Source organism: Aplidium turbinatum, chromosome 13 (assembly GCF_918807975.1).
Source record: "Aplidium turbinatum chromosome 13, kaAplTurb1.1, whole genome shotgun sequence".
NCBI lineage: Eukaryota > Metazoa > Chordata > Ascidiacea > Aplousobranchia > Polyclinidae > Aplidium > Aplidium turbinatum.
Window position 1 is genome coordinate 4,023,686 of NC_137484.1, and position 26,617 is coordinate 4,050,302.

Genomic DNA, 26,617 nt, shown 5'->3' on the forward strand with positions numbered 1-26,617 from the left:
AGTGTGACGACATAATTACGTCATCCATCTGCGTGACATTTCGCTGAATTTACGTTGCTGCTGATGAAACACGCTTTCGCCCCCACGGCCAAAAAAATAGTTAGGCGCCTATGATTTTAACTATTCAAAAGTACTAACTTATAGACATAAACATTATTTTTTTTGTAACATTTTCTTTGTTTTATTTTTCCTTCATATCTTAAATTTTTCTGAAGGTGATGCAACCTTGCCAAATTTCTTTCAACTCAATAACTTACGTCGGTCACAAGCACGTTTTAACGTTCGCTTTTGGTCGCTTCTACCTTTTTCTACACCTTTGCTATGTTGACGTGAATTGTTTTTGATATCATGATCAGAAATAAAAACAACTGAACTGACATGACGAATTCAAGCACGTTTTAATGTTCGCGTTTTGTCGCTTCTACCTTTGCTATGTTGACGTGTATTGTTTTTGATATGATGGTCAAAAATAAAAATAACTGAACTGACATGACGAATTCAAGCACGTTTTAACGTTCGCGTTTTGTCGCTTCTACCTTTGCTATGTTGACGTGTATTGTTTTTGATATGATGGTCAAAAATAAAAATAACTGAACTGACATGACGAATTTTAATTTAATAGTTCAAACATTTTATTTTTATTCGTTTCTGCACGATTTCAACGTTTAGCGACGTTAAAACGATGTAAAAACGGCAATTGTAATTAGGCTACAGTACCCGATAACTTCCTTTCAAAAATTTCAAAAACTCGCCGAATAGGGCACTCGCTGAAAAAGGCTCTCGCCGAATAGGGAACTCGCCGAATCGGACTAGTCGAATCGGACTCGCCGAAACGGGCCATTCCGACACTGGAAGGTTACTAGAGAGCAGCCAGTTTTTGGTTTCATCATCCATGACACGCAGACCTTCCACTCCATTACGTGGCTTGAAGATGGAGCAGTCATTGATGATGTGGTCTGCGGTCTGTTCCTCGGCACCACATATACAGGAGGAGGAAGAGGCCATTCCCCATTGGTGCATGGTTGAGCGGAAAAGCCCGACGCCCATACGGAGACGGTTAAGGCGCACCCATGCCTGTCTTGGTAGTGTTAGACCGATGGGACGTGTGTCGGCGTCGAGGATGAACGAATAGAGTCTGGTGGCGGTTGACTTCCATTCAGAACTCTATTTATGGTCCGCCCAAGCAGCCGCAGAGATGTCTTGTACATCAGCTTCGTTGATAAGAAGTTGAGTGGCTGGCACGAATGGGTGTCTTGATTTCAGTCGACGGGGGTGCTCGTTTGGTAGAGCAGAGCGTTATTCATCATGATCTGCAGCATCTCCAACAAGCTTTTGTTACATAAAGATCTTATTTTTAGCTTAACTTTTCCAGTAAAAATATGTATTATAAATATCTGCAGACAGTGCTCTGGAATGGCCATGGAGATATATACCTCCATGTGACATTAGTCTCGTCCTGTTGCTCAACACAACAAACAGTGTACCAGCCTCATTTTTTAATCAAAAATCAATTTCGCTTTTAAAGCATCTACAGTTTGATATTGTCAAGAGCCAAGTCAAATATTGTCAAGAGCCAAGTCAAAGATATTGTCAAGAGCCAAGCCATTGTCAAAGTCAAGTGTTGAGCAACAGGACGAGACTAAAGATAAGAGACAGTCAACCGCTTCAAGTGGACAGTTTGCTGGGTGGTTCACTAAAAACAAAAAAGTTTTATTAGTCAAGTCCATGTGACATTTTCCCATTTGTAGTACCTAAACACCAAAAATGGTACTACTGCCAACTTTGCCAAAGTGCTCAAACTGCAAGTTATTTTTGTGAGCACTTAAAAAAATTTATGTTTCCCAGACAATTCTGCAAGCTTTGGCATTGATAACATCAATTACTGTGAAACTGATGGACGACAAGTTAGCAACAAGCAAGATTTTCCAGGTAGGCTATTTATTTGTGACATTACTTTTTAGTACTTTGCAAAGTCTATTATTTCAGAGAATGAAGTTTTTGAAATATGAAGAAAAAATTCGGCATATGAAGAAAAAATTGAACATGTTTTGTCTCATATTTCTGCGATTTATTTTCTTTTTACTCAATGGGAAACATATATTCATTTTCCTCATACCACATCACACACACTTTCAGCTTGTCTTCAATAGACACAACAACTGGTTATTTTATCTTTCAAAACATGAAGCCATCTGAAAACTGTAACGATGTCAGTCAGCCATTCCGGGCGGTCCAGCACAATGTGAATGTAGGCTACAGTAGTTACAACTCGACAGCTGATTCCACCGCAGGAAAGCAGCCCTGATTGTTTTCATTGTGATGCAATGCTACATTATTGATAATAATACAGTACATCCATGATTGGATCTATCGTAAACTAAATGTCGGAAACAATTCAACAACGGCTTGAAAACCATAAACTGTTGAAATGTTGTTGGAGAAAAATAAAGCAACCGGATTATCGAATGCCAGTTAATTGAGGTACGGATAATCGAAGAAGCACTGTACAAGAATTTAATCATATGTTGATTTTCGTTAGATAGTTTGTATATCTATAAAAACTTTCATGCTGCTTAAACACTGCAGTACATACGTTAGTTTCAATTTATAATTGGATATATATTAGGGTGTTGCAGGCGCCCCATGAAATTTAAATCGTGGTTTCACCATGCTTACCTTTTTTGTGGTACTGTGTTTAGATCAGTAGACCACAAATATGAAGTTTCATAAATTTTCATCGACGTTTACCTCCACCGCCGAGGCCATTTTGAGGCCCACTTTTTGAAATTTTTCATGTATTTTGCCACTAGAGGGCAGTGTATAATTTTTGCAATATTGGGGTATATTTAAAGGATGCCTTATGATGTTCTGAATTGTTTAAAAAAAAAATTGGAGAAATGGGATAAGTATATCCTAAAATATTCAAGTTTTGTCACTAATTTTTTGCACAATACTGCCCCTAGTGGTGAAAAGAAAAATTAAAGTATCTTGAAAACTACTCATCATATTGTTATGGAACTTGCATGCACCCCCCCATTTTCATGGGTAAGGAGTTTGATTTTAGCAATATTTTTGCAAAATATTACCACTAGAGGGCGGTAGTTCTAATTTTGAACTATTTTCCTGTGAAAAGGCGATATTGTTGCATTTCTTGAGCTGTGCTTCTGAAGAATACAATTTCATGGCTTATGCACAACAAAATTTATTCAAATGTAAAGAAACTGCATGCATACCTGTTCTATATCAATAAATCCAAACAAGCAATGTGAGTCTTAGTTAACACAATTTCCGCAAAGGCAGTTTTGTTTTGATAAACGACGTTTTCTAAGATTTGGTATCTTTCTTCAATCCTCCTCCACCACTTGAATATAGTTTTGCGGATTTTTTTCTTGTTTTGCTACATGAAGAAAGTCGGATACCACTTTTACCCTTCTCTCTGCTGTGTCATTACAGACTCTGAGTGCACTTATGATACCATTAGCAGAAGCATTACCATCATCTATTTCCCACTCTTTCGGGTGTTTGACATGAAAAGTTGTTGAAATGTGCAAAAGTTCAAATAACATTTTGCTGCTGGCATTTGCATAGGAGCACAATGACAATGAGTTATCATTAACAATGTCTGGCAGCTCTGGCGTACCGTATCCATTACCAAACCTGTTTGTAACCTGGCCATGGAAACTTGCATTTAAATGCAGCAGAGTTCTAGCCAAAGCTTCCTTTTCATCCATAGTGACTTGTTCGAATGTTCGTCCCATAGAGCTAATGGGATCAGCTCCTCAGTTACATTCCATGTGTGCCTACCTAAAGCTTTTAAAGCAGCAATACTGATAGTTTTGTCTACTGCATCATAGCTTTTGATATTACTTACCAGTTGCAAATCTTCTCGGGGTGCTGATGCAGCAATTGGACAGTTGAACCACCATCCATTAAATTAATACAAAAGCACAAAGGTCAACAAATCACTCTAATTTTTGTATTTGTGACTTGAAAATGATTCCTTGCGGTAGAAAGTCTTACAGCATAACTATCTTATAGCAATAGAGCTGCTTTCCCATCCACCTTGCTCGATGGACTGTACCACATTTCATGAAGTTGTACTGTCCACTGTTGATTCCAATCTATACCGTCATCAGGTCTAAAAGTTCTTTGTAATCACCCCTCTGATAATTTTGCATATCTCTCTCAAACTTTATGTGCTTACACTTTTCTGCTTTGAGTTGTTACAAATTCTCCCAACTCTTGAGGATTTTTGGTGTGCAGTACAGCTGCAGCATGTGGGGTTGCATTGAATCCTTTGTTCCGGAATCTTTCGAATAGTTCAATGCCTGGAGATCTTGACGTTTCGACTTACAGGGCTTCCCACACATGAGAAAGTATAACTTCTCCAATATGTTTTCTGCATGCTAGGCAGAGAAGTGGTTTGTCTAGCTTTATTTGAAAAAAAATGCATGCAGCAGAGAGATGGCTTGAAAAAAGTTTTTGGGTGTTGTTGTTTTAAGTTTTTCTTTTTTTTAAGGCCATTTCTCTGCTGCATGCATTTCTCTCTGCTGTCCATCGAGCAAGGTGGATGGGAAAGCAGCTCTATTGCTATGAGATAGTAATGCTGCAAGACTTTCTACCGCAAGGAATCATTTCCAAGTCACAAATACAAAACATAGAGTGATTTGTTGACCTTTGCAGTTTTGTATTTAATGGATGGTGGTTCAACTGTCCAATTGCTGCATCAGCACCCCGAGAAGATTTGCAACTGGTAAGTGACATCAAAAGCTATGCTGCAGTAGACAAAATTATCAGTCTTGCTGCTTTAAAAGCTTTAGGTAGGCACACATGGTATGTAACTGGGGAGCTGATTCCCTTAGTTCTATGGGGCAAACAAGTCACTATTGATGAAAAGGAAGCTTTGGCTGGAACTCTGCTGCGTTTAAATGCAAGTTTCCATGGCCAGGTTACAAACAGGTTTGGTAATGGATACGGTAAGCCAGAGCTGCCAGACATTGTTAATGGTAACTCACTGTCATTGTGCTCCTATGCAAATGCCAGCAGCAAAATGTTATTTGAACTTTTGCACATTTCAACAACTTTTCTTGTCAAACACCCAAAAAAGTGGGAAATAGATGATGGCTATGCTTCTGCTAATGGTATCATAAGTGCACTCAGAGTCTGTAATGATTCAGCAGAGAGAGGGGTAAAAGTGGTATCCGACTTTCTTCATGTAGCAAAACAAGAAAAAAATCTGCAAAACTATATTCAAGTGGTGGAGGAGAATCGAAGAAAGATACCAAATCTTAGAAAACGTCATTTACCGACACAATGAAGATGCACAACTGCCTTTGCGGAAATTGTGTTAACTAAGACTCACATTGCCTGTTTAGATTTATTGATATAGTACATGCATGCATGCAGTTTCTTTACAATTGAATAAATTTTGTTGTGCATAAACCATGAAATTCTATTCTTCAGAAGCACAGCTCAAGAAATGCAACATTATTGCCTTTTCACAGGAAAATAGTTCAAAATTAAAACTACCGCCCTCTAGTGGTAATATTTTGCAAAAATATTGCTGAAATCAAACTCCTTACCCATGAAAATGGGGGGGTGCATGCAAGTTCCATAACAATATGATGAGTAGTTTTCAAGATATTTTAACTTTTCTTTTTACCACTAGGGGCAGTATTGTGCAAAAAATTAGTGACAAAACTTGAATATTTTAGGATATACTTATCCCATTTCTCCAATTTTTTTTTTAAACAATTCAGAACATCATAGAGCATCTTTTAAATATACCCCCAATATTGCAAAACTTATACACTGCCCTCTAGTGGCAAAATACATGAAAAATTTCAAAAAGTGGGCCTCAAAATGGCCTCGGCGGTGGAGGTAAACGTCGATGAAAATTTATGAAACTTCATATTTGTGATCTACTGAGCTAAACACAGTACCACAAAAAAGGTAAGCAAAATCCGAGAGGGTCGGGGCGCCTGCAACACCCTAATATATATAATTGAATAAAGACTTCCTGTTTACAGGAACGTTCATCAGTTATCTATAGTAGCACAATGCTTAACTTAAGTTGTGTCAAATTGAATGTGTTTTCTGCTTATGCAAAAGCAATGAAGAGAATAGCTCGGTCTGTGACAATTCGGAGCTGCCGATGCGGAGACGACTGATTCGGTGCGAACGTTTTGAAAAATCCCACGACGGCTTCTGTTTATTAAGAAAAATTGTAAAAATCATTTAAGTAGGCATTTTAAATGTTTAACTTTTCGTACCCATGGAAATGAAACGGTTTATGTTGTAATTGTTTCAGTGAGGTAAATATGAATTTGCTGAAGTCCTGTCTTACGGATATAGCAACAATAGGTTAGATAAACACTGATGTGGATGAGCTTGTGTTGTTATTGCCTTATTACATTGCAAATTATTAGTTTATAAAGATGCGACATTCAACACCACTCGAAACTGTTCCTATTGCTTTTTATCCATAACGTTGATTTATATTATACATATCAGCACCATTTGCGTCTTGTGTTGTTATTGCCTTAATTACGTTACAAAATGCTAATTTATGAAGGTACGTAATGCGACACTTCACATCTTTTTGACACTGTTGTTTAAAAAGTTTGAATTTGCAAATAATCTGTTAGACTGTATATTACGCTCCTAAATAATCCCTGTAATCTTCTAAATGAACAGATGCCACCATTGGCTTTTAATACTGTTTTCAACGGTGTCCGACAAATTGTTCGTAAGCAATTGTTCGTAAAATGAATTCTTCGTAAAACAATTCTTCCTAAAGCATTTTTTCGTGCATGCAGTTAAAATTTGATGTATACGAAGAAATGCTTTACGAAGAATTGTTTTACAGATTTCATTTTACGAAAAACAGTTTACGAACAATTGTTGTACGAACAATTGATTACGAACAATTTGCTTTACGAACAATTGCTTACGAACAATTTGCCTATAACCGTTTCCAACATACAGACAATTATATTTCAATCCTTAAATTTTTCTTTGACTGCGATATAATGAAACTTGGTTTTAACTTAGTTGATTATTCTCCTGAATAATCTCAATTATGATTTCTTAGAATAAACAGATGCTGTTGTGGGATTTTTTGAACTTCTTTCTCCATACAGACAATCATGCATCAATTCTAATCATGAAATACTATTCGACAGCACGTCCGCACCGAATCGGTTGTATCCGAATTGGGATATCTCCAAATCGGGATATCTCCAAATCGGCGGCACAGAATCGGGCCGCTCCGAGAATAGCTAGCTATTCATATTCAATTGATGTAAGAGAATCAGCCAGACAGCAAATCGCACCTTGATTTGACTGTTTGGGAAGTTATTGTACTTTTTCAAATAACTAGCTCAGTGAATAAACTAGCAGTGCTTTGTCTGTAAGGGATTGTTCTTTGTCTTTTTTTGTTATTCCTTAGAAACAATAAGTGAGAAACAACATCTTCACTGCTATGGTTCGTGCCAAGTCATTATAATACAGTTTTGTATGTTACATAACAGCAACCATCCTAGAGTTTCCAGGAAACGTAAGTCAGGCGTAGGTATATCAATGACGATTGTCATCACCTTTGTATTGTTTTGAGCACGTATTTCAAGAATACTCAGGCGTCTTACATTATTTCATGTCAAAACAACGTAGTGCTTTATCACAAGCACTGCGTGGGCAAACTATATGTCATTGGTTAATTACACTGTTTTGCGTAATATATGTCGCAAATCTAATTCATGTGGTTAATAACTGTTGAAAGGAAATATTGCATAAGAATGTGGAAGTATTTGGTCGTCATCAAATTAAGGCAGACTGTGAGCGTATGAAATTCATGCTGTATGGATCCAAGACCAAGCTGGATATTGTTAAAATCAGAAAAAAAATTTAAAAACTCTATTCGGGAAAGCTTCCAAACTCAAGCTATACAGGGTCATCAATAATTAACGTTACAAGAGATCCATTTCAAAAACTGGCAAAAGAAGCAAACGTGGCCTATGGAACCATGTTCACAGTTCTCAAGAAGGATTTGAAGATGAGCCCATTCAAACACATGAAGAAACAGTTGCTAAATGCCAATACCATTGAGAAACGTCTCTCCAGAGCCAGAATTCTGCTCTCACGCATTGAAGGAGGAGGCACGCTGCCAAACCTTGTGTTCAGCGATGAGAAGAAATTTGATGTCCAGCATCATTTTTAACAGTCAGTTAACAGTCATAATGATCGTGTTTGGTCAAGAGATGGTGACGTTGAACCCCGGGTGGTCACTCGGAGACAAGGGGCGACATCAGTGATGGTGTGGGCCGCAGTCAACGAATCAGGAAGGTGTCCATTAATTTTTGTGGACCAAGGAGTGAAATTGAACCAAGAAAACCACCGAAATGATATTCTTGAGGGTTCATTGCTGCCTTGGGCAAAGAAACACTTAAAAAAACGTAATTGGTCATTCCAACAAGATTTTGCCCCTTCACATGGAGCTAAGAGAACGCAAAACTGGCTTTCAACCAATGTGCCGTTCTTCATTTCCAAGAAAGAATGGTCCCTTCATCCCCAGACCTGAACCCTCTACACATTGGCATCTGGTCTTACCTGGAGAACAAGGTTTCGACTGAACACCACCAAAGTTTGGAAGTGCTGAAGGTTAATCTGAAAAAAGAATGATCCAAAATACCTCAAAGAGTTATTCGTGACTCTTGCAGGTCCTTTTCGAAGCGTCTCCGATTTGTTATCGACGCAAAGGGCGGACACATTGAGTAAAACTTGTTTTTCCTAAATAGGCTATTTATTTATTTATTTGACATTAATATTAAACAATAAAAACTATTACTAAAAAATTGTCCACCATTTGTTCAATACAGTTGTTTGAAGTTGCAACGTTAATTATTGATGACCTTGTATAATACTGTATACAAATCCTTGGTGGTAATTTGCACAGGAATATAAACAGCACAAGTTTACCACCTTGTATTAGTGGTACCATTTCAAAGTTTTATCAATGCAATAGGCAGTATGTCATTGTGTTCAAAATTTTTTTTAATTAGAGTGATAGATTATGTAATGCAAATCTTTGTCAATGCATGGTATTTGTATTGAGGCCTAGGACAAGTTTTAACATCTGTTTGCTTTGTCTTGTATATTTTAACTTTTGCAAACAATGACTGTTGAAATTTGAAACGTTAAGGTTGTAGTGCCTAACAGCTTTTTATGTTCTGTGTTTGCCTTTTTGCTGCTGAACAGGTAGTTTTTGCGTGTTTCAGCCACCTTGATGAAGTCAGTCGTGCTGACTGGCGAAACGTCGGGTATGTAGCTGGTATCATGTTCAATCATCTTGTGATAGCCTACTTTGCAGTCACCAGGGGAAAGCTATTATTTTAAAATATTTATGTTCCGCAAAAAACTTAAAAATTAGGCCCATTAAGCCCCTAAAAGTCTCTACAATTTGTTAAGTTAAAAACACGGCAAAAGATTTGAAGAACTGAATTTCAAGAGCAAGTGGTGTTGTGAGTCCGCATTGTCTCATGAGCTTTTCAAAATGTTTAAATAAAGCGATGAAAGTTTTTTTTCACAAACTTACAAAATCATTTTCACGTGTAAAGATATTCAGGAATAGTCACTGTTAATCATGCAGTGGAGAACAACACTTGCCGTAGCCTAATTGTTGATAATCACGATCGTGATATTGCTTGGTACCACTGATTTTGACCAATAAAACTTCGCATAGTTTGCAATTTTTATTTAAATTTTGCAGTTCTAGATACTTTCAAACAGAACAAAGTGATTTTTGTTTATATTACAATAATTCAAAACCCATGAGTTGCGTCAGGTATTCAACTCTTTAAATCACTTAATGACATTTGAAATTTTGTGATTGTGGCGAAATGTTTGATTATTCACTAAGTTTAAATATTTGAAAAGGTATTAACCTTTGAATTCAAACCGAATGTTTAACAACAAACTTTTGCTTTTTTACATTCCGGTAAATTCATTGATCATTTACAACCGACCTCACCCAGTGTTTTACGACCACACCATCCACCAAATGACTTTTCACTCAAGATTTCCTTCTTACGTTTTGTATTGCACTAGACAACAATTTCTTGAAAAGTTCAAGAAATACTGCACTTTGATTTCACAATCTTAGTCCAAATGTTTTCCGTTGTCTCGTAATATTCTTCATACAGTTTAGTTGTGTGTTTTCAAGCCTACATTCCAGATTGACACCACAGCGCTGATGCAAAACTAAAACTGTCCAGCTATGTATCAAAACAAATAAAATTCCTCTACAACGACAATTCGAGTTGGTTTGATGCTGCATTTATAACGTAGACTTACTGAAAATTGACTGCAGGAGAGTATCAATAAATTTCATCAAGATCTTAATGTTATTCCAGAGCATGGTAACGCCCGCATTCCTCATGGAGACCCTCATAAAGAGATCTACAGACTACGAACTTATATGGATTTTCCTGCTTCAGTTCCAGTTCACCCTTGCGTCCTTGCACGACACGGGTTCCTGTACACTGGCCACAAAGACAAAGTCAAATGTTTCAGGTATAGTAACATTTCTATCTGCTCGGTAGTTTGGTGTAAACGGCCTTCAAACTTTTAAGATTGCATATCAGGTCTCATTTTTAATCCTATTATGTACCAAAGCAGGTATCGGTGGCTGCATTACCGAGCAGTGACATCCAGCTACGACGTTTAAAAGTGCGCAGGTTCGATACCGCGTATAAGAGAACTGATGTGTCTTTGGCAGGACACTTAAAGTCATGCTTGAATGTGGACACGTAGATTGGCTTCCTTGCCTTCCGTTCAACTTAATCCAAATCTTTAACCGCCGGACGTAAGCCTGGATACAACTAAAAAGGAAATTCACGTGTTTTGTATTGACACTACGCATTGTATGACTGCAATGCTGAATCTCCCGTATTCACAACCCAGTTTATCAAATTTCGCTTGAACTATGATGCATTCGACGATGATGGATTGGGATATTATTTTTAAAGTTCACCTTTGCTCTTGCGTTACTAAGCTGTTCTAACCTTGAGTGATGTTTACTTATAGCTGTGGAGCTGCGATTCAAGATTGGTGTACTCAGGATGATCCAAAACTTGCAAGGTGGCATTTTGAAGGGTGTAAGTTGGTTTTGGGAATAGAAACTCGTAACAGGCCACTCGATACGAATCAACCAATCGAATTTGTTGGAACATTCACTTCATCCCTTCCCAATAGAGACAGCGGATACTCTTCTCCTTCATCATCTGTCTCCAGATCTCCTCCATCATCTTTCGGATCTCCTCCATCATCTGTCTTCGGATCTCCTTCATCCTCTACATATGGAAATCCTTCGAGTACTAATCAGGAAACGCTTGTGCCACTTTATAATGAATTTGAAAGACCCAGCTCGGTTAGTTACAGATTTTAATCCTTCATTGAAGTCACAGTGTAATGTAGATAAGTAGATGCGGATAAGGATAAGATGGTGGATAAGTAGATGTGCAAGCGCCCGTGTAAGATGAATAAAGGTAAGTGTCTTTGTGCCATAACACGATTATATTAATTATCTCTGGAGAAAATGGTCAACGAGATGAAACACTGCACAGTGCACACATACATCCACGTATGCAAATAACCGACCGCTTGTAGAACCTTGCGGTACACCATAGTCGATACCCGGAAGAGCCAATACAATATCTGACTATTGTGCATACGATTGTATTGAGTCAAAATAATTGTTTTTGTGCCTTGAATGTCATTCATTCTTGTGAGGACGCTATTTTGTACCCAACTGGTGTGAAATAAATTATTATTAATATTATTATTATTGTGAGGACTCATTCTAGTTGTGACTTTACTTTCAGATGTCATCATCACACAGACCTCTTGTAGCTGCTGATGACGGAATAATTAGTCAACGCAACAACACTCATTCTTCACCTGGTAATAATGTCAAGTCTAAAGCATCGAGTTATTTGAAAGTTGTTGTATGATATATTGCTAATTCTTCGCGCGTTTGTGGACAGGTATTTAAACTGAAAGTTTTTTTTTCTTTTTATTAATTTGAAACCGGCATTTATTGATCCTATTTCAATGAAACAATTCGCCAAATAATTTTTTTTTTCTTAACTTTGAAAATGGACCTTTTTCCTCTTATCTCAGTTATAAAATTTGTCTTTCTGTTGCTGTTTGTATAAATCTCATAGAATGTTACGGCTTTCTTTGTGAAGTCACGATGTGTGTTAAAATATAAACCAAAGTGCCAATAGTCGTTACTTTAAATATAATATTTTGTTCGTCTCGGTTGAAACAATTGTAAAACCATAAATGGCAAAACTAAAGTGCTTTTATAGGCAAGTTGGTCTGAAATGGCAAAGCAAAAGATTGTAAAATGATGACTGAATGTGCTGTAAAATACTGAAAGAATGCTTTATAGAAGCACTCGACCAGTATAAACTGTTTCTTATTGAACATGTTTTCACATTTCCTGCTTGTGTTGGTCAGAGTTACTCGGAATCACGCAAGGTTTGAACAAAGTACGCATTGACCGGCAGGGCACCAGCTCTCAAGGGCACCAATCACTATCTTCTCTTCCACCACGTCCAACCGCTTCCCCTGAGACATATCGTGAAAATAAATGGCGTTCTAAAAACGTGGAGGTAAAGTGACAAGCTAACGTTTGATGATTGTGAAACGGTTATAGATAAAGCCAAGCCAATAGCAGTTGCTAGCCAATAGCCAATAGCAGTGATATTTCATGAACTGAACAAAACACATTTAATGCTAGTTTCATGCTGAAAGGAACTGTGGAACTGTAAGCCGCTTAATGTCGTTTACGACATGTCACTTCCTTTCATGACTTTGCTGCGTGTTTTTTATCATAGCCAAAACTGAAAAGCTTATTAATTTAGCACGAACAGATATAAACAGATATATAAATAAACTGAACTTTTTATAGATTGTATTTGAATAAGGACCTTTTGATGATCCCCTTTTTAGGGGGAAACAGGCTGTAGAGGTTTTAGAAAATAGTAACTATATTTGATGTAAACTATACTTGAAACTTATTAACATATTTATGTCATATGAAGAGCACATGTTTAAGAGCTGAAATGTTCCTAGCTGTGCACTTAATTACACTTTCAGCACGGTATCTCATTGCATACATCTTACATGAACACTTATGTTGATGACAATCTCGTTTCGTTCTAGCTTGCGCCACGATTTTGAACATATTCGTTAAACCAACAAACGTTTGTAAACATTCACATTAGTATTCATTTGATCTTTTACGTCTCGTAGAGAAGTCATTTTGTTGTGCCTCGCATTGAATATCGACAAAGAAAACACATTGAAACTTGACGCCACACTGTGCTGTATAGTGTTTTGTTTTCTTAATATCTAGCTCGCTGAATTGTTGTTTTACCAAACAAAGCCTTCAGTTCCGCCTCGAGAACGTTTGAATTTGTTGTGTTGATCTTGTCATAGTTCCATAATGTTATTCAACCCAATAACTTTGCCGCTGAATTCCTGCTTATGATTGGGAAACCCATTGGTATCCCAAAATCAAGAAAAGGAAAGAATATTTTCCCACAGGTGTCAAACCTGTAACAATGCTTGATATAAATGTCTCGGTTGCATGTCTTGCTATGAAAATACTTTTAATTTCACGGGTTTCGGTTCCACCTGAAGCTTGAACTAATTCGCGTGAAAATTAATGGGTTTGTGTGTTCCCAAAACTCATAAATATGTTGACTTGTTTCAGCCCAGTCAGCAAAGAAATGATTTGATCAAAGGGAACTTGTTGCTTTTGATTTGTAAGAGCGTCACTATTAAAACATAACGCCTCTGTGTCTAAGCCTCACATGATGAAGACTTAATTTAATGTTAGTTGGCGTCACAATTAGTTTCTTGTTAATGTTACACAATTTTGTGTGGTATAGAATATTTCATCTCTTGCGACAACCTACATGACAATTGACAACACTTCATGATTCAATGTGTTGCTTTGCCAGGGTCTTGTATTTGCATCCATAACATCGAGCAGCCATCTACGGTTCCTCAATGAAGAACTAGATTTATGCAACGAAGCAGATAGAATGTAGGTGCTATGTGGTTCAAAACGAAACTGTATAGATTTTCGTTGTTTGTTGAATTGTGATTGATGTATTATTTTGAACACCAAAAATAGACTTGGTACCACAAACTCACAGATACTACCAGAGTCAGAGTTTTTTTTTTCTATTGCATCATCGTAGTGAGATAGGTTTAAGGTAATAAATTGTGTAAATTAAGATGATGCGTTTTATTCGTGTAGTAACAGCAGCTTATAGTAATTGTGGATAAGCGTGCATCCTTCTTTGTAAAATACTTCCTTCTTGTAAACAGAAATAAACATGTGAGAAGGTCTTTTAAGCATGTTGTTTAAAAAGAAGATCTCAACAACCTATTCGTGCGGTAAACATGATGTCTCTAATCTCAGTACACATGTTTACTGCTGGTTTTCTGTACAATACGGTAAGTACACCTAATGGACACGTATTAAGACGTCATCAGAGTATTTTGTGTGGTTTGTCAGCGGAAAGATGATTTGCAAAAATCTGACGTTTATTATCAGGTTGTTTCACCTAGCCAGGAAAACATCCTTTTTACATTCATTCAACGTCTGCGGACATTGAATCAAGCAAAGCTAGTTACCTGTTGCTGCTTGATTAGCAGTGCATCCTATATTGAAAAGGATGATTTGCTAGTTGGGATCAGGTTAGGCATGACTGACGTGCCAAAGCCATCATCTTATCTTGCTATATAGAATACGCAGTCATGCGTGACGTTCTGTAAGCCAAGCTATTATGCTGAGCTTTTAATGTATGTCTTATTTTTTACATCTTTCAAGGAAAAGTCACTTTTTTTTAGAAAATCTTTTGTTGCCTGGAGGAACCATAGCGTTACTATTCAGGATCTGGCCAAGTCTGGATTCTTTTATCTTGGGAACAATGATCGTGTTCAGTGCTTCTCTTGCTCCGTTGTCCTTAATAAGTGGAAGCCTGGAGATGAGGTTGATGTAGAACATCGTCGAAACACTGCACGCTGCAAGTAAGGCTTCCAATGCTTGTTGGAAAGTATGTTTGTGTTTTCACTGAGGACTTGAAAAACCATTGTATGGTAAAAGACCAAAGAGAGAAGATTGAAAGATGCGGAATCAAAGATTGAAAGACAAAAACTTGTAAATTTAATGATACAAAAAGATTAAAAATTCTGAACTTAAAATTCTTTACCTGGAACAAGATCGTTCTTTTAAATTGTATTAACTTTACAGATTAATGTTGAAGTTGGAAACCCGAAATGTCCCTCTTCCTTCACCTGCTTTTAACTCACATTCTGATCTGAGTCCTGAAGAGAAGAAGATACTGCAACAGCGATTTCCCTGCTTGCACCCGGTGAACCCCCATATGAGAGAGTTCACGGCACGTCTGCAAACCTTCGATGGAAGGTGGCCCAGCCACAAAGTGGTGGCAACAAAAGACACAATCGCCACTGCCGGGTTCTTCTTTCTTGGTGCGTCTTGTGATTACTTGTCATCAATCATGTGATACTTGTAACAAGATCCTATTTTCTGTTGTATAGACTAGTCTGTTTAATAGTCGAAAAATGAAAAAGGAAACTTTTCTAAAGTAACAGTAACCCAGCCATTTTTACACCCAATGAAGCACACTGGTGTGAAGTGACGGGTTTCTAACTACGTCATATTTTCCGTTGCATCTTGAGTGGTGGTGAACGTTATGTACCAACACCCACGTTAGCTGAGTGTTGAACTGGCCGCTGGAATCGTTGTCATTGAATTCAATTTGTACCCACTCTAATCATTTCCGCACCCACTGGCTGCTCAGACAATTGGTTCTGTGTCACATATTAAATGTATTTACAAAATCAGTCGTTGTTTCAACAGCATTATTGTTCCTAGGTAACAACGACCGTGCAAAGTGCTGGTATTGCAACGGTGGTTTGCAGAACTGGGAGCCAGAAGATGATCCATTCGTAGAGCATGCCAAATGGTTTCCTGGGTGAGTCACTACTCTACCTCTTGATATTGTGATCAAACATGTGCAGAAGTGGTCTATATTACGTAAACAGTCACCATCGGAAAATGTACAATCTAATATTGATTGATTTAAGATTGTTATAGTAATTTTTGCTGTGCAGTTTGCAATTTACAAAATTTTATACAAAAATTCTAACTGATTGACTAAACCAGAATGCTGGTGGCGGATATCTTTTACGTGGAAGAAGCTTTTTCCGCAGTGAATACATCGTTGGCTCGGTTTCACCTTCGCTGACTATTCATTTCATTACAGGTGCGAGTACATGTTGCAATGCAAAGGATTAGAATTTGTTAGAAACATAGTTTCCAAGTTCCCAAACTTGAGGAGGCCAACTTTGAAGAATGCTCGGTTCGATCACCGCACCGGGACCCTGGTGAGTCATCCATCAGAGCAGTCATCCACGCAGTTGCGCATCGTTGATCCAAGGAACGGAATGAGCGCTGGAGATCTTCTTATGAGTTATTCCCCATCAACATCAAGCAGACAAAGTCCTTCAGAGGGACTGGGTGCTTCCAGACCTACAAGTGCCGTTCTTGAGAGTGCCGTGGCATCTATGGGATTTTCAAAAGAAGAAATTAATCGTGCCATTGAAAGGTAACGATGATTAATGAAAGTTTTCTCGATTAATCCAGCATTGAAATCAAAATATTATGTTGGTTGAATGGTTCTCCCACATTACCACAATACTTTCCGCTGATACATTTGTTCTTCTGTTGATTTAGTAAGCATTTGTCTTGATTCGGTAGATTTCCCAGGTTGCCTTTTGAGGCCTTTTATTGGGAACCAAAACAGTTTTGAGCAAGTAGATTTTCTGGGATTAGGCGTGATGTATAGCATGTTAATAAATCATAAAAATGAATCCCTTACCAACTTGCACTGGACCAACACAGCGGGGTAAGGCCCACTCTCCTCATCATCTGGATAAAAAGACTCGAAAAAGCCTAAAAATCGCTACATACAATGTCATTATAAAGATATGGGGAAGGCCTTCATCCTGCAGTGGAACAACAATGGCTGACAATGATGATGTATAGCATGTTAAGTATACTTTGTATGGGTGTTTAAGTACAAATAGCCCACTTGGCGCTGACCTTTAAAAAATGAATAGAATTGAACTGTTGAGTTAACATGGTTATTAACCTTAAACAACAATTGAGGCCCTTGAACAATACGCTCCACAGCACTCAATGAAAATTGCGCCATCGAAAATTCCGTTGCGATAAAAGCGGCAAACGCATTGTTAGCTTTTAACTTGGCTGCCGTCACATGTTCTGCGTTGCAACTTTTTAGTTCTCAGTCATGCATTTGAAGGAATTTTGTGCATTGATGTTTTCAGCATTAGCCTGCGTCAATGCAAACCCGTTGTTTCTCTGCTTACACACATTCTATTGTTGATTTGTCTTTTTCCGGATAACGATTGACCAAATCTGTTTTAACTTAAAATCGATCATAACACCCATCTACTATGCGAATTTTAATTAATAAGTGGAAACACTTGTAACACAGATATGTTTCACTGTCTTGAGTATTTAAATAATTGAACAGCAACTATAGTTCACTATGGTTGTAAATCAGTAGAGTTGGGTACAACCTTTCCGTAGCTTTTCATTTGAGGTTTGGTAAACTCTCCTTCACTTAGACCTTGTACATTTGCACTAGAGCAAAATATGGAGGCTATATAACAAAACTCACTTTTTGAAAACTTTTACATTTTACATCGTTCAGCTGTCTTTGTTTAGTTTTGAACCTTTTTCCTCGGACTAACAAAGCTTTGATAGGTTATTCTTAGTAGTTGCGCATACTTGTAGAAGCTTTTGACGCAGGGCCGGTTACCGAGATTGACAGAGTAAAGTTTCCGATTGTTGAAATGTTGTTGCCGGAGAATTTTTCCATCCATTTGGTGCCGCTGAATAGAGAGCAGTCTTGAAATGGATTGCTCAAGCGCGCATTCCGAGAGCCGAACCAGCGTCGCGTGATCTTGAGTCGAGCGCCCAACCACTGAGCTAACGGAGCTTAACCACTGAGCTTCGAGCGCCTAACCACGGAACTTACAAGAAACCATGCAAGTCTTGCCATTTAAGGACAAACCTTTTGACAAGACTCGAACCCACGACTTCATATCATCATGCGTGGTTGCTTGCCATTGCACTTATGGCGCGAGCAAACCTATCATTTGAATCCTTTCTATTGACACCAATGCTTTTACGAAATCGTCTCTACAAAAACATGCTTTACAAACTGCCAGATATTTTCAGAGTTCGTTCTGATGATGATTGCATTTGAAGTTTCCTCAATCAAGTCTGAAATGACCAGAAGATTCATCAGCAATCACATTGCCACCAATCACATTTGTCAGAGCTGTATTCCACCCACTCTCCAATCGCCACTGCAACTTGAAACATGTTATGAGCAACGAACATGGATCAGACTTCAGCCACCACAGCATAAGAGGCAGTCAAAGTTTCGTTTTGGGTGGGAAATACCAAGAAATATGCAATCGGTTCTGCTCTGGAAAGTTTGTCTCACGCAACTTTAAAACGTGACGAAACATTCTAAGAATTGGTTAGACAAGTATCTTCTACATTTGGCCGCTTTGCGAAGCTGTAGCAGCATACTGCCTCGTAGATATGCCATTTTTGTGCCACCGAGGCCTTTACGGGGTGTACGCACACGGCACACCTCGTTGAGTGATCGACTCTGTTTTGTAAACTTCCGTGTTAAAACAACACATGGAAACAAGTGAAGTTTACTTGTCAAAGGACAGTGCTGCAGTCCTGTTCATCTAAGTGCTGGATTATCGGATCTGTAATAGAACAACTTTCATATAACCAACCACGGAAAGATGTTAACATCTACAGATACTTCACTGCTTACTGCATCTCAGCCGGTCACCACGCATGGTTGGGAACCATCAACGTACCTGCCAAAGTCTTTATGTTGTGTTGCACCAATCCAATTGATGTGAAAGATGACTGACTTTGTAACTACAAACTACTTGTTAGTGGTAGAAACTACTGGCAACATTGTAGTGGTAATACTTGCCACCATGGATTCACGAGCCATGACAAATTTTAACTGAACCGACTGGAGGAAGCGACTACTTTTCTCCACTGGATGAGCTATTGCCAGGTTCCGCTGCGCTGGGAAGCTGGGGCGGTATTTCAACCGCCTCAAAGCAGGAACTAGCTGTTGCCGCGATGGAGGGACTACATTGCATCGTTTATTTCTTGCAATTGTAGACACTTCCATGAACGTGTGCTGTGGTGCGCATGCCTTGTGAAGTGTACAACTTAATCTTGGAAGATTCCAACAAAAGAACAAAATCTTTATCTGCTGGACATCTTCGTGTGCCACTCAAGATGGCGATATGCCAGGAGCTTACGTCACATCAAATCCTCCCACTTTAGATGCGTGAAGTTGCGAATGTAAATGCACGTCAGCAAATGTTTTACATATAATCTGTTGCAATTATTATGTTGTTACCCGATTTTGTTTTCACTTCCTATTTATTGCCGCTAAAGAAACAGGAACAGTATCATAACATGTTGTGTTGCACTAATGCGCTGCTGATCTAAAACTGTTGCAAAGTGCTTGCACAGCAATGTGATAAATCGATCATCATGTGTCACGTGTGCCTTTCTATGATTGCGCCTTATTCCAAACGATGGAGTTGGTTTCAATAGAAAAACAAAAAAGTATGCAACTTCTCAACTTAAAGACACATCTCCTCTTTTCGTAGTTTTGATATATTGCAATTATGACATGGCTTAGAGCAGTGGTTCCCAACCTGGGGGTCGCGACCCCCAAGGGGGTCGCAGAGCATTTTATAGGGGTCGCGAAGCTGTTGCTCATGCAACAACAAAAGCGAATGTAAGTAGGACGAGGTACCGGTCCGCTAGTAGTATGTGCCAGGCTACGTTTACATGACGTTTCATTGCGCCCAAAATGAAAATTTTTCGTTTCGGTTAGTCTGCCAGACTCGTAGTCTGTTTGCATGCGATGACCGAAATGAGATTCGTGGCGGTCTGGATTTTATGTCGGTAGTTTCAACAGAAATGAAACCGAAATAAAGCGGTTGCGGGTGATGTAAACACACCGCAATGAGATGCTAGCAACGAGATTAGCCCTAGTGCTAGTAGTTTGTGGTCTGTTTAAGTATTTATTTGTAGTGTAGGAGGAAGAGAGAACTTGAACATTACATCAGTGCAATAGCTTTGTGTTTTTGAAATCATAATGATAGATATTTTCAACTGGGACTGGAATGCTAGTTGTTTAATTTAAGTGAGCAATTAGCAATTGGGAACCAGCAATACAAAGTCACTCTCTCAATTTTACTGTGAAATGTATGATTCATACCCACAGATTTCTACGCTGGCTGTTCACGTATTACTGCCCTTCGCTACGACGTATCTAAGTGAGAGTGGTTTTTCAGCTCTTCTGCATATGAAAACGAAGGAAAGAAATAGAATGGATGTGGAAGACGACATGAGACTGGCTCTGTCTTTGTTTGTTTGTTTGTTTATCTTTATCCTGCATTGCGGGAAAGCGGACTTGAGCGCTATGCATCGGTGTACGCCTTCCGACCTACACCTGACCCACGCTGCAGCCGACGGCAATGTCTGTTTCCGGTTGTCTACTCTACTTATGACTTGAATTTGGTACTACCCATTACTCGAAATCGATCACTGGGTAGAGGCAATTATCGTAAAGTTTCTTGCCCAGAGAAACAACAGCAAGTGCGGGTGGCTGGAGTCGAACATGCAGGCTCTCGACTGCGAGCCCAACGCGCTAACCACTCGGCCACTGCTAGCACGCAATCTCCAATTTCACGGTTAGCTGCAGACCTATAAAGTCAACCATCGCATTGATTTGTCAATAAATGCAAGAAAAACATTTTTAGAGCTGCCTTTTGTTGTATTATTTGTTAATAGTATACTTGCATTTAGGAAAGAATATAAGTGGGGGTCGCGGTATCTACGAACATTTTTAAAGGGGTCACCAAGACAAAAAGGTTGGGAACCACTGGCTTACAGTCTAGACAATAGACTTCAGAACTTAGACTGAAGTCCATTGCAGATAAAAGTATACTTGGGTTCTACTTTGGGCTAAAATGTTTGTTCAAGTGTTTTAGTGTCATCTGTTTCAGTGTTCAGTGCTTTTTTCACCTTGCCGTTTGAATGTTTGCATGTTGATAGCCGATAAAGTAATCTACCCGCAGATGAAAACTATTGAATCTACACACAGAGAATTTAATTGTTGGATACAAATTGCTAGATAAAATGATACTTTGTTTTATCATATTAAAGCTTCTCATAATAAAAAAAAATGTTAAACTATGAACATTGAAACAATTGAATAAATACACTTGAAAAAACATTTCAGGCGAATGTATGACCCAAGCGGTACGTTTATTTGCAACAAATTCAGCTTTCACTTCTGAAGATTGATTGCAATCGATTGATATTTTCTATCTTAGACAACGAGAAACAAGAGGAGGAGCTTTTCAAACTGCAGAGCAGCTGCTGGATGCTGTGCTCTCTCTTCCCGAACTTCCTGCAACTAAAGTGGTTGCATCGCCTAGCACAAGAGAAGAAGAAAGTTCGATGACAAGGAGCGGTTCTTCTACATCTTTGAAGAGGAGCAACAGCGTAGAAGATCAGGAAGAATCAAGTGAAGAAGAAACAAGTGGAGGAAGCGCTTCGAAAATATTGAAGCTAGGTAACTAAACAGCCTGAAATTTAAAGAAAGGTTATTTTTCTGCAAAGTACACATTACACCAGTGCTACCCTACGAGTAATAAATTTCTAGGAAGACTCAAGATTATTTACAAACTATAAAGAAAATATATTTGTTCTGTACTTTTTAACTGTTTAGTTATATGTCACAAAGAGTATAAGTTATGGCGTCTTAAGAGCAGAAATTATTTGCAATTTCAGCCTGTTTGTATAGCTCGAAGCTGATATAAAGTTTGAGTACCGCAGCAAGGTACAGTAAAACTCGATTAATCCGGATTCGATTTGACCGGCGATTCCATCCGGATTAGGCGAAGATCCGGATTAACCGATGACGGTTCTATCAAGCCTGACGTTACCTAGATAGAAGGGTATCGGTAAAAATCACCGAAATTGAATGCATTAGTGTGGTCATCTACCAATTCCTAGACGCGCGATCACCACATTAGCGATAGAATTCTTTTGAAATGCAGTATGCATGTAAAACGAATGTATTTGTAGACTCTGCGTCTAACGCAAGAACACACTGGCAAAAGTTGTATCTTCAGACATGCGTGTCGGAATATTCTGTAGTCACTCAAAACTTTTGAAAACAGTTACGGAAGACGAGTTTCTATGGAAAACTTACAAAAAATCACGGTCTTCTATTGGAAAAACGTCACCGACATACGGCCGAAAATTCCACCGATATCTTTTCAAGTTACAGTACGAGTTTGGGCATTTGCGCACGAATTTTGCGTTAGGAGGGATTACTGTTCATGAAAGGAAGAAATCCGTAATACTTTATTGCGTCACATTAACGGAACAATAGATAAGAAATTTCTTGCAATAAGCCACGTTACGTTTTAGCATAAAATGGCAAAACTGTCGGGAAAATCCGGATAAAGCGATAGAGAAAGCGCAACTTTTGTCCGGAATAGGCGAAGATCCGGATTAAATAGTCCGGATAATCCGATGTTGTTTCTCAAGAAAAAGATTACAAATCATTTGTACTTCCAGTTTTATCCAGATTAGGCAAAGATCCGGATTAACCGAATCCGGATTAACCGAGTTCTACTGTATTATGTTTATAGCATTTAGTGTTTACCGTAGAATCTGTATCTCGAGATGTTTCAAACGTTATTTTGAGTAAGCTGTGCAAGCAAATGATCTGGCAAATACAAGGTTAACATGTCTTATTGCAATAGAAGACAGGTCTCGTTGCAATGGAAGACCCCTTTTGAAATCTAAACCAGACGTTTTGCTTACTTGTACACTGATCCCTTAACGCACGCCCACCTGTCACTAAGTGTGGCAACCTGAAAGTTCAGATATAATGTTTATGGTGCCGGAAATAGTTGTGCAATGCACTGGACTCGTCTGTGTAACGATTTCCGCTATACTTTCGTTGGAAAAATTGATTATCTTTACAATGGTTTGTAGTTACAACTGTTTATAGAAGCTATCATGGTTGTTGCGGGAAGATTTTCAACCAGTTGTCTTGGTTGTGTGTCCGCTGTTAGAAGTGTGGTATCTTCCATCGGTTTCTCCACTAAGACGTTTCATCTCCAGGTGCTGAGGATTCTATGACCAAGGAGCTGGAGGAGCTTGAGAATGAGAGGAAGTGTAAATCCTGTTTTCAACATCAGGCTGATACCGTCATAATCCCCTGCGGTCATCTTTCTTTGTGCAGAGGCTGCTCGGCCACAGCAAAGAAGTGCGCTGTCTGTCGTACCAAGATTCAAAGTCTCATCAAAGTTTATTTGTCTTAAATAAATGGATACCAGCCAGTAGGTTGCCCCATTCTGTTACGATTGACAAGAGTTACCGAAGCTTACTAACAGTTGAACAAAACCATTTATATATGTGACCAATGTCATATCATCATCATCCGTCGATTCCGACTCTCGGTCACTCTATAGATCTCAGCTCCTCACAATCTCCTTCAGCTCTTCCATGCCCATCCCGCTGTCATTCGTCGCTGTGTTGAGCCATTTCAATATTATCTACGTAGCTCCAAATGAGATGATATTGGCCATGTAAATATTTCAAAAGTTCAGAACTAATATTTCTTGCTCAAAGGTTGATAAGCTTTGAAAGTAACTCTTCTGCCAATCATGACGGAAACGGACATTCTGTTGCCCTGTGTCTCAACAGCTGAGGGTTTTCAGGTTATTGGTAAAGTCAACTATCGACTATAAACGTTTCCTGCAGCATGATCATACAATGACATTAAAGAATATTTTGATACTGTTATAAAAATATAGTATGACATAGTCGAGCGATGCTTGTTTTGGCAGTGAACTGTAAATGTCTATTCTCGGTTGATTTGCTTTGAACAAACATGACGCAGTTCCTTGCAATTTAACCAAGACAGCAATTCAGCTGTTCTTTGCATTAACTCAACGTCTGCCGACATTGAAAACAATAAAAAATAACTGATTTGCTGTCTAAGATCCTCTCTAAGGTGAACACGACCAGTCGCACCATATGCACCTGTGCCAGATCTGTAGTATGCTCGAATATGCATGAAAAGCTTTGCACACATCGTTGGTTGCAATACGTGCCAGTTTGAAGCGAATGTTACCGTTTTGTGGCGTGCCTGTGCCTTACTCTTCAATGTCAACATTCGCAAGCGGTTTTGTTCGAAAGCTTTGCCTTTTTCGAAACAGCCTTTCCTTCCAAGCGTAGTATTTCAGATAAATTGTTGTAAGGTCAACCTACATCTCCTGTGAAAATCAGTAAAAAGAATATTTAAACAGTTTAGAATAATGGTAGGCCCTATCATTTTTATCTTGTCACTGGTTGAAAAATTTAAGTTTGAAATTTTTGTGATTTGATAAAAGTCATTCATTTGTGCTTTTCGTCACCACATAAGCTTTTCTCGTGTAACTTAGTGATAATTTGATCATTATATTTCTTACAAATATTTTGCTATCCGTTTATCATATCTGTTTGTTCCTCACTTAACAACATAAAATCCATACATACTATCAATGTGCAAGAAATATCCAACGAACAGTATGGTGACAACTGTGCACTGTGCAGTTCACATTCTGCTTTAGTCATGATATAAAGTTCTCTATTAGAATCACTGTGTTGACCGTTGATATGACCATTCCGAGCTAACTTCTCGCCTCAAACCAATCCAAGCTATAATGTCACATATATGTAATGTTGATGTTTTGAATGATGCAAACTCTGCCATGTTGTAAAGCTTGATGTGTTTTGTTGCTATACTAGGTGCATTTGAGTTTAACAAAAGGTGTTTCGTGTTTCATGCAGATGGTGATGCTGGGAATTGAGATGTAGAAAGCTCAAAAGCTCTAAATTGTAGAATTGTAACTCACTGCATAATATTGATTCTGACATCGATTTGACCTTGTAGTTATGTATTCAATTTTCACTTGTATAGAGTTTTGTGTAACAAAACGAGGAATTTACAACGTTACTTTGTTAAATAAGAACGTGACTTATATGATTTTAAATATGTAAGTAATTAGGTTTATATTATAGCTTTAAATATCGGTAGGTATCGTTTATAATGAAGGCATGGTTGCTTGGACACTTTCTCATGTGAAGCAACTGATTCCATGCAAGGAAATGTTTTAAGGGTTTATGATACTGCTAGTTGTGAAAACAACCGATTGTGAAACACAAGTTGTACTTACGTTGCTTGAACGTTCCTAGACGGAAATGAGGTTTGTGTTTGGTAGGATTGACATCATCAATGTTATGTAAAAGATTGAGTCTCGCTTTTAGCAGCATAATTGTTGTTTATTTCACTAGTGTCGTATCTGTTGTAGCCTAAATTTCAACTTTTGTGTTTGCTTTTATTATTTGAAATTTGCTATGCATTGGCGTAGCGTGACTACTGGACTATCTTTTTGGGTGTTCACTTTTTCAGAAAACTTTGAACGTATAGTCTACTTGCATAAAAAAAAAGCAAGCAGTGGAGGTGACTCGGTTGAACTGCACCTAGGGTTGTTTTAAACACAAGTAGCTTAGACTAAAGCTTTTATGGAGAGTTGACTTTGTTATACCACAGACATAGCCTAAAAACAAAGTAACTTCAATAGATTTAACATAATTATTTTATTTTTATCACACAAAGAAAATATACAACATAATTAAACTAAAGTTTTGAAGGTTTTCAACACAACACTGTGTCCTCATCAGGAATAGCTTAATTTACATCTGCAATATAGAAAGGGGTGAAAATTAGAAGTTCAACGACCTCTCTGCAAATGATAGTTCCGAAAAGCAGAACCTCAGCCAGTGGTACACAAGAGTAACAAGAACCTCAGCCAGTGGTGCACAAGAGTAACAAGAAAAACACGGCGAGAAACAGTTCCTTGAAGTGCAAAATACGTTAATTAGAAAACACACAAAAGAAACGACCAACCACAGGCAAATAACTGCCTGTTTAAAGAGGAATTACTACTCTTGTACATTGTGAGGTTAGATTAAGCTACTCCTGGTGAGGACACAATGTTGTATTGAAAAAAATTCAAAAATTTATTTAAGTTATGTAGTAAGCTATATTTTCCTTTGTGTGATAAAAAGAAAATATGATAAACCCTGGAAAAAGTGAACACCCTTAAAAATGGCCGCCCTACGCCCCTGACTGTATATAAAGTTGAAGTTTGTTTTCTTTAGACACCCGTAGCTTAACACATTTTGTGACAAGATTAACACTTCAAACAAATGAACAGAGAACGTGGTGGTATGATTGGTGTCAACAGGTTGTCGAAATTCCTTGCGTTACGTCAAACATTCCAGGATCATAGG

General features: G+C 38.3%; 1 protein-coding gene and 1 long non-coding RNA gene across 4 annotated transcripts in view; one reads left to right on the forward strand and one right to left on the reverse strand.

Moving 5' to 3' along the window:
- The window catches only part of LOC145781831 (E3 ubiquitin-protein ligase XIAP-like), a 31,585-nt gene extending 5,846 nt beyond the window's left edge, over window positions 1-25,739 (forward strand). For all 3 annotated transcript variants that reach the window (XM_082593512.1, XM_082593511.1, XM_082593510.1), the window contains 12 exons: window positions 1,846-1,929; window positions 10,410-10,569; window positions 11,083-11,425; window positions 11,880-11,958; window positions 12,520-12,674; window positions 14,031-14,116; window positions 14,929-15,108; window positions 15,332-15,570; window positions 15,977-16,076; window positions 16,368-16,709; window positions 21,592-21,833; window positions 23,399-25,739. In XM_082593512.1, the coding sequence (XP_082449638.1) occupies window positions 1,846-1,929; window positions 10,410-10,569; window positions 11,083-11,425; window positions 11,880-11,958; window positions 12,520-12,674; window positions 14,031-14,116; window positions 14,929-15,108; window positions 15,332-15,570; window positions 15,977-16,076; window positions 16,368-16,709; window positions 21,592-21,833; window positions 23,399-23,598 (2,210 nt within the window). In that variant the 3' untranslated portion in view covers window positions 23,599-25,739. The remainder of the gene's footprint in view (window positions 1-1,845; window positions 1,930-10,409; window positions 10,570-11,082; window positions 11,426-11,879; window positions 11,959-12,519; window positions 12,675-14,030; window positions 14,117-14,928; window positions 15,109-15,331; window positions 15,571-15,976; window positions 16,077-16,367; window positions 16,710-21,591; window positions 21,834-23,398) is intronic.
- LOC145781840 (uncharacterized) lies at window positions 25,739-26,266 on the reverse strand. Its single transcript, XR_014290790.1, has 2 exons — window positions 26,129-26,266; window positions 25,739-26,096 (listed from the first exon to the last, which is right to left on the reverse strand). It is a non-coding gene; the product is annotated as an uncharacterized LOC145781840 (long non-coding RNA).
- Between the last annotated feature and the right edge of the window lie 351 nt (window positions 26,267-26,617).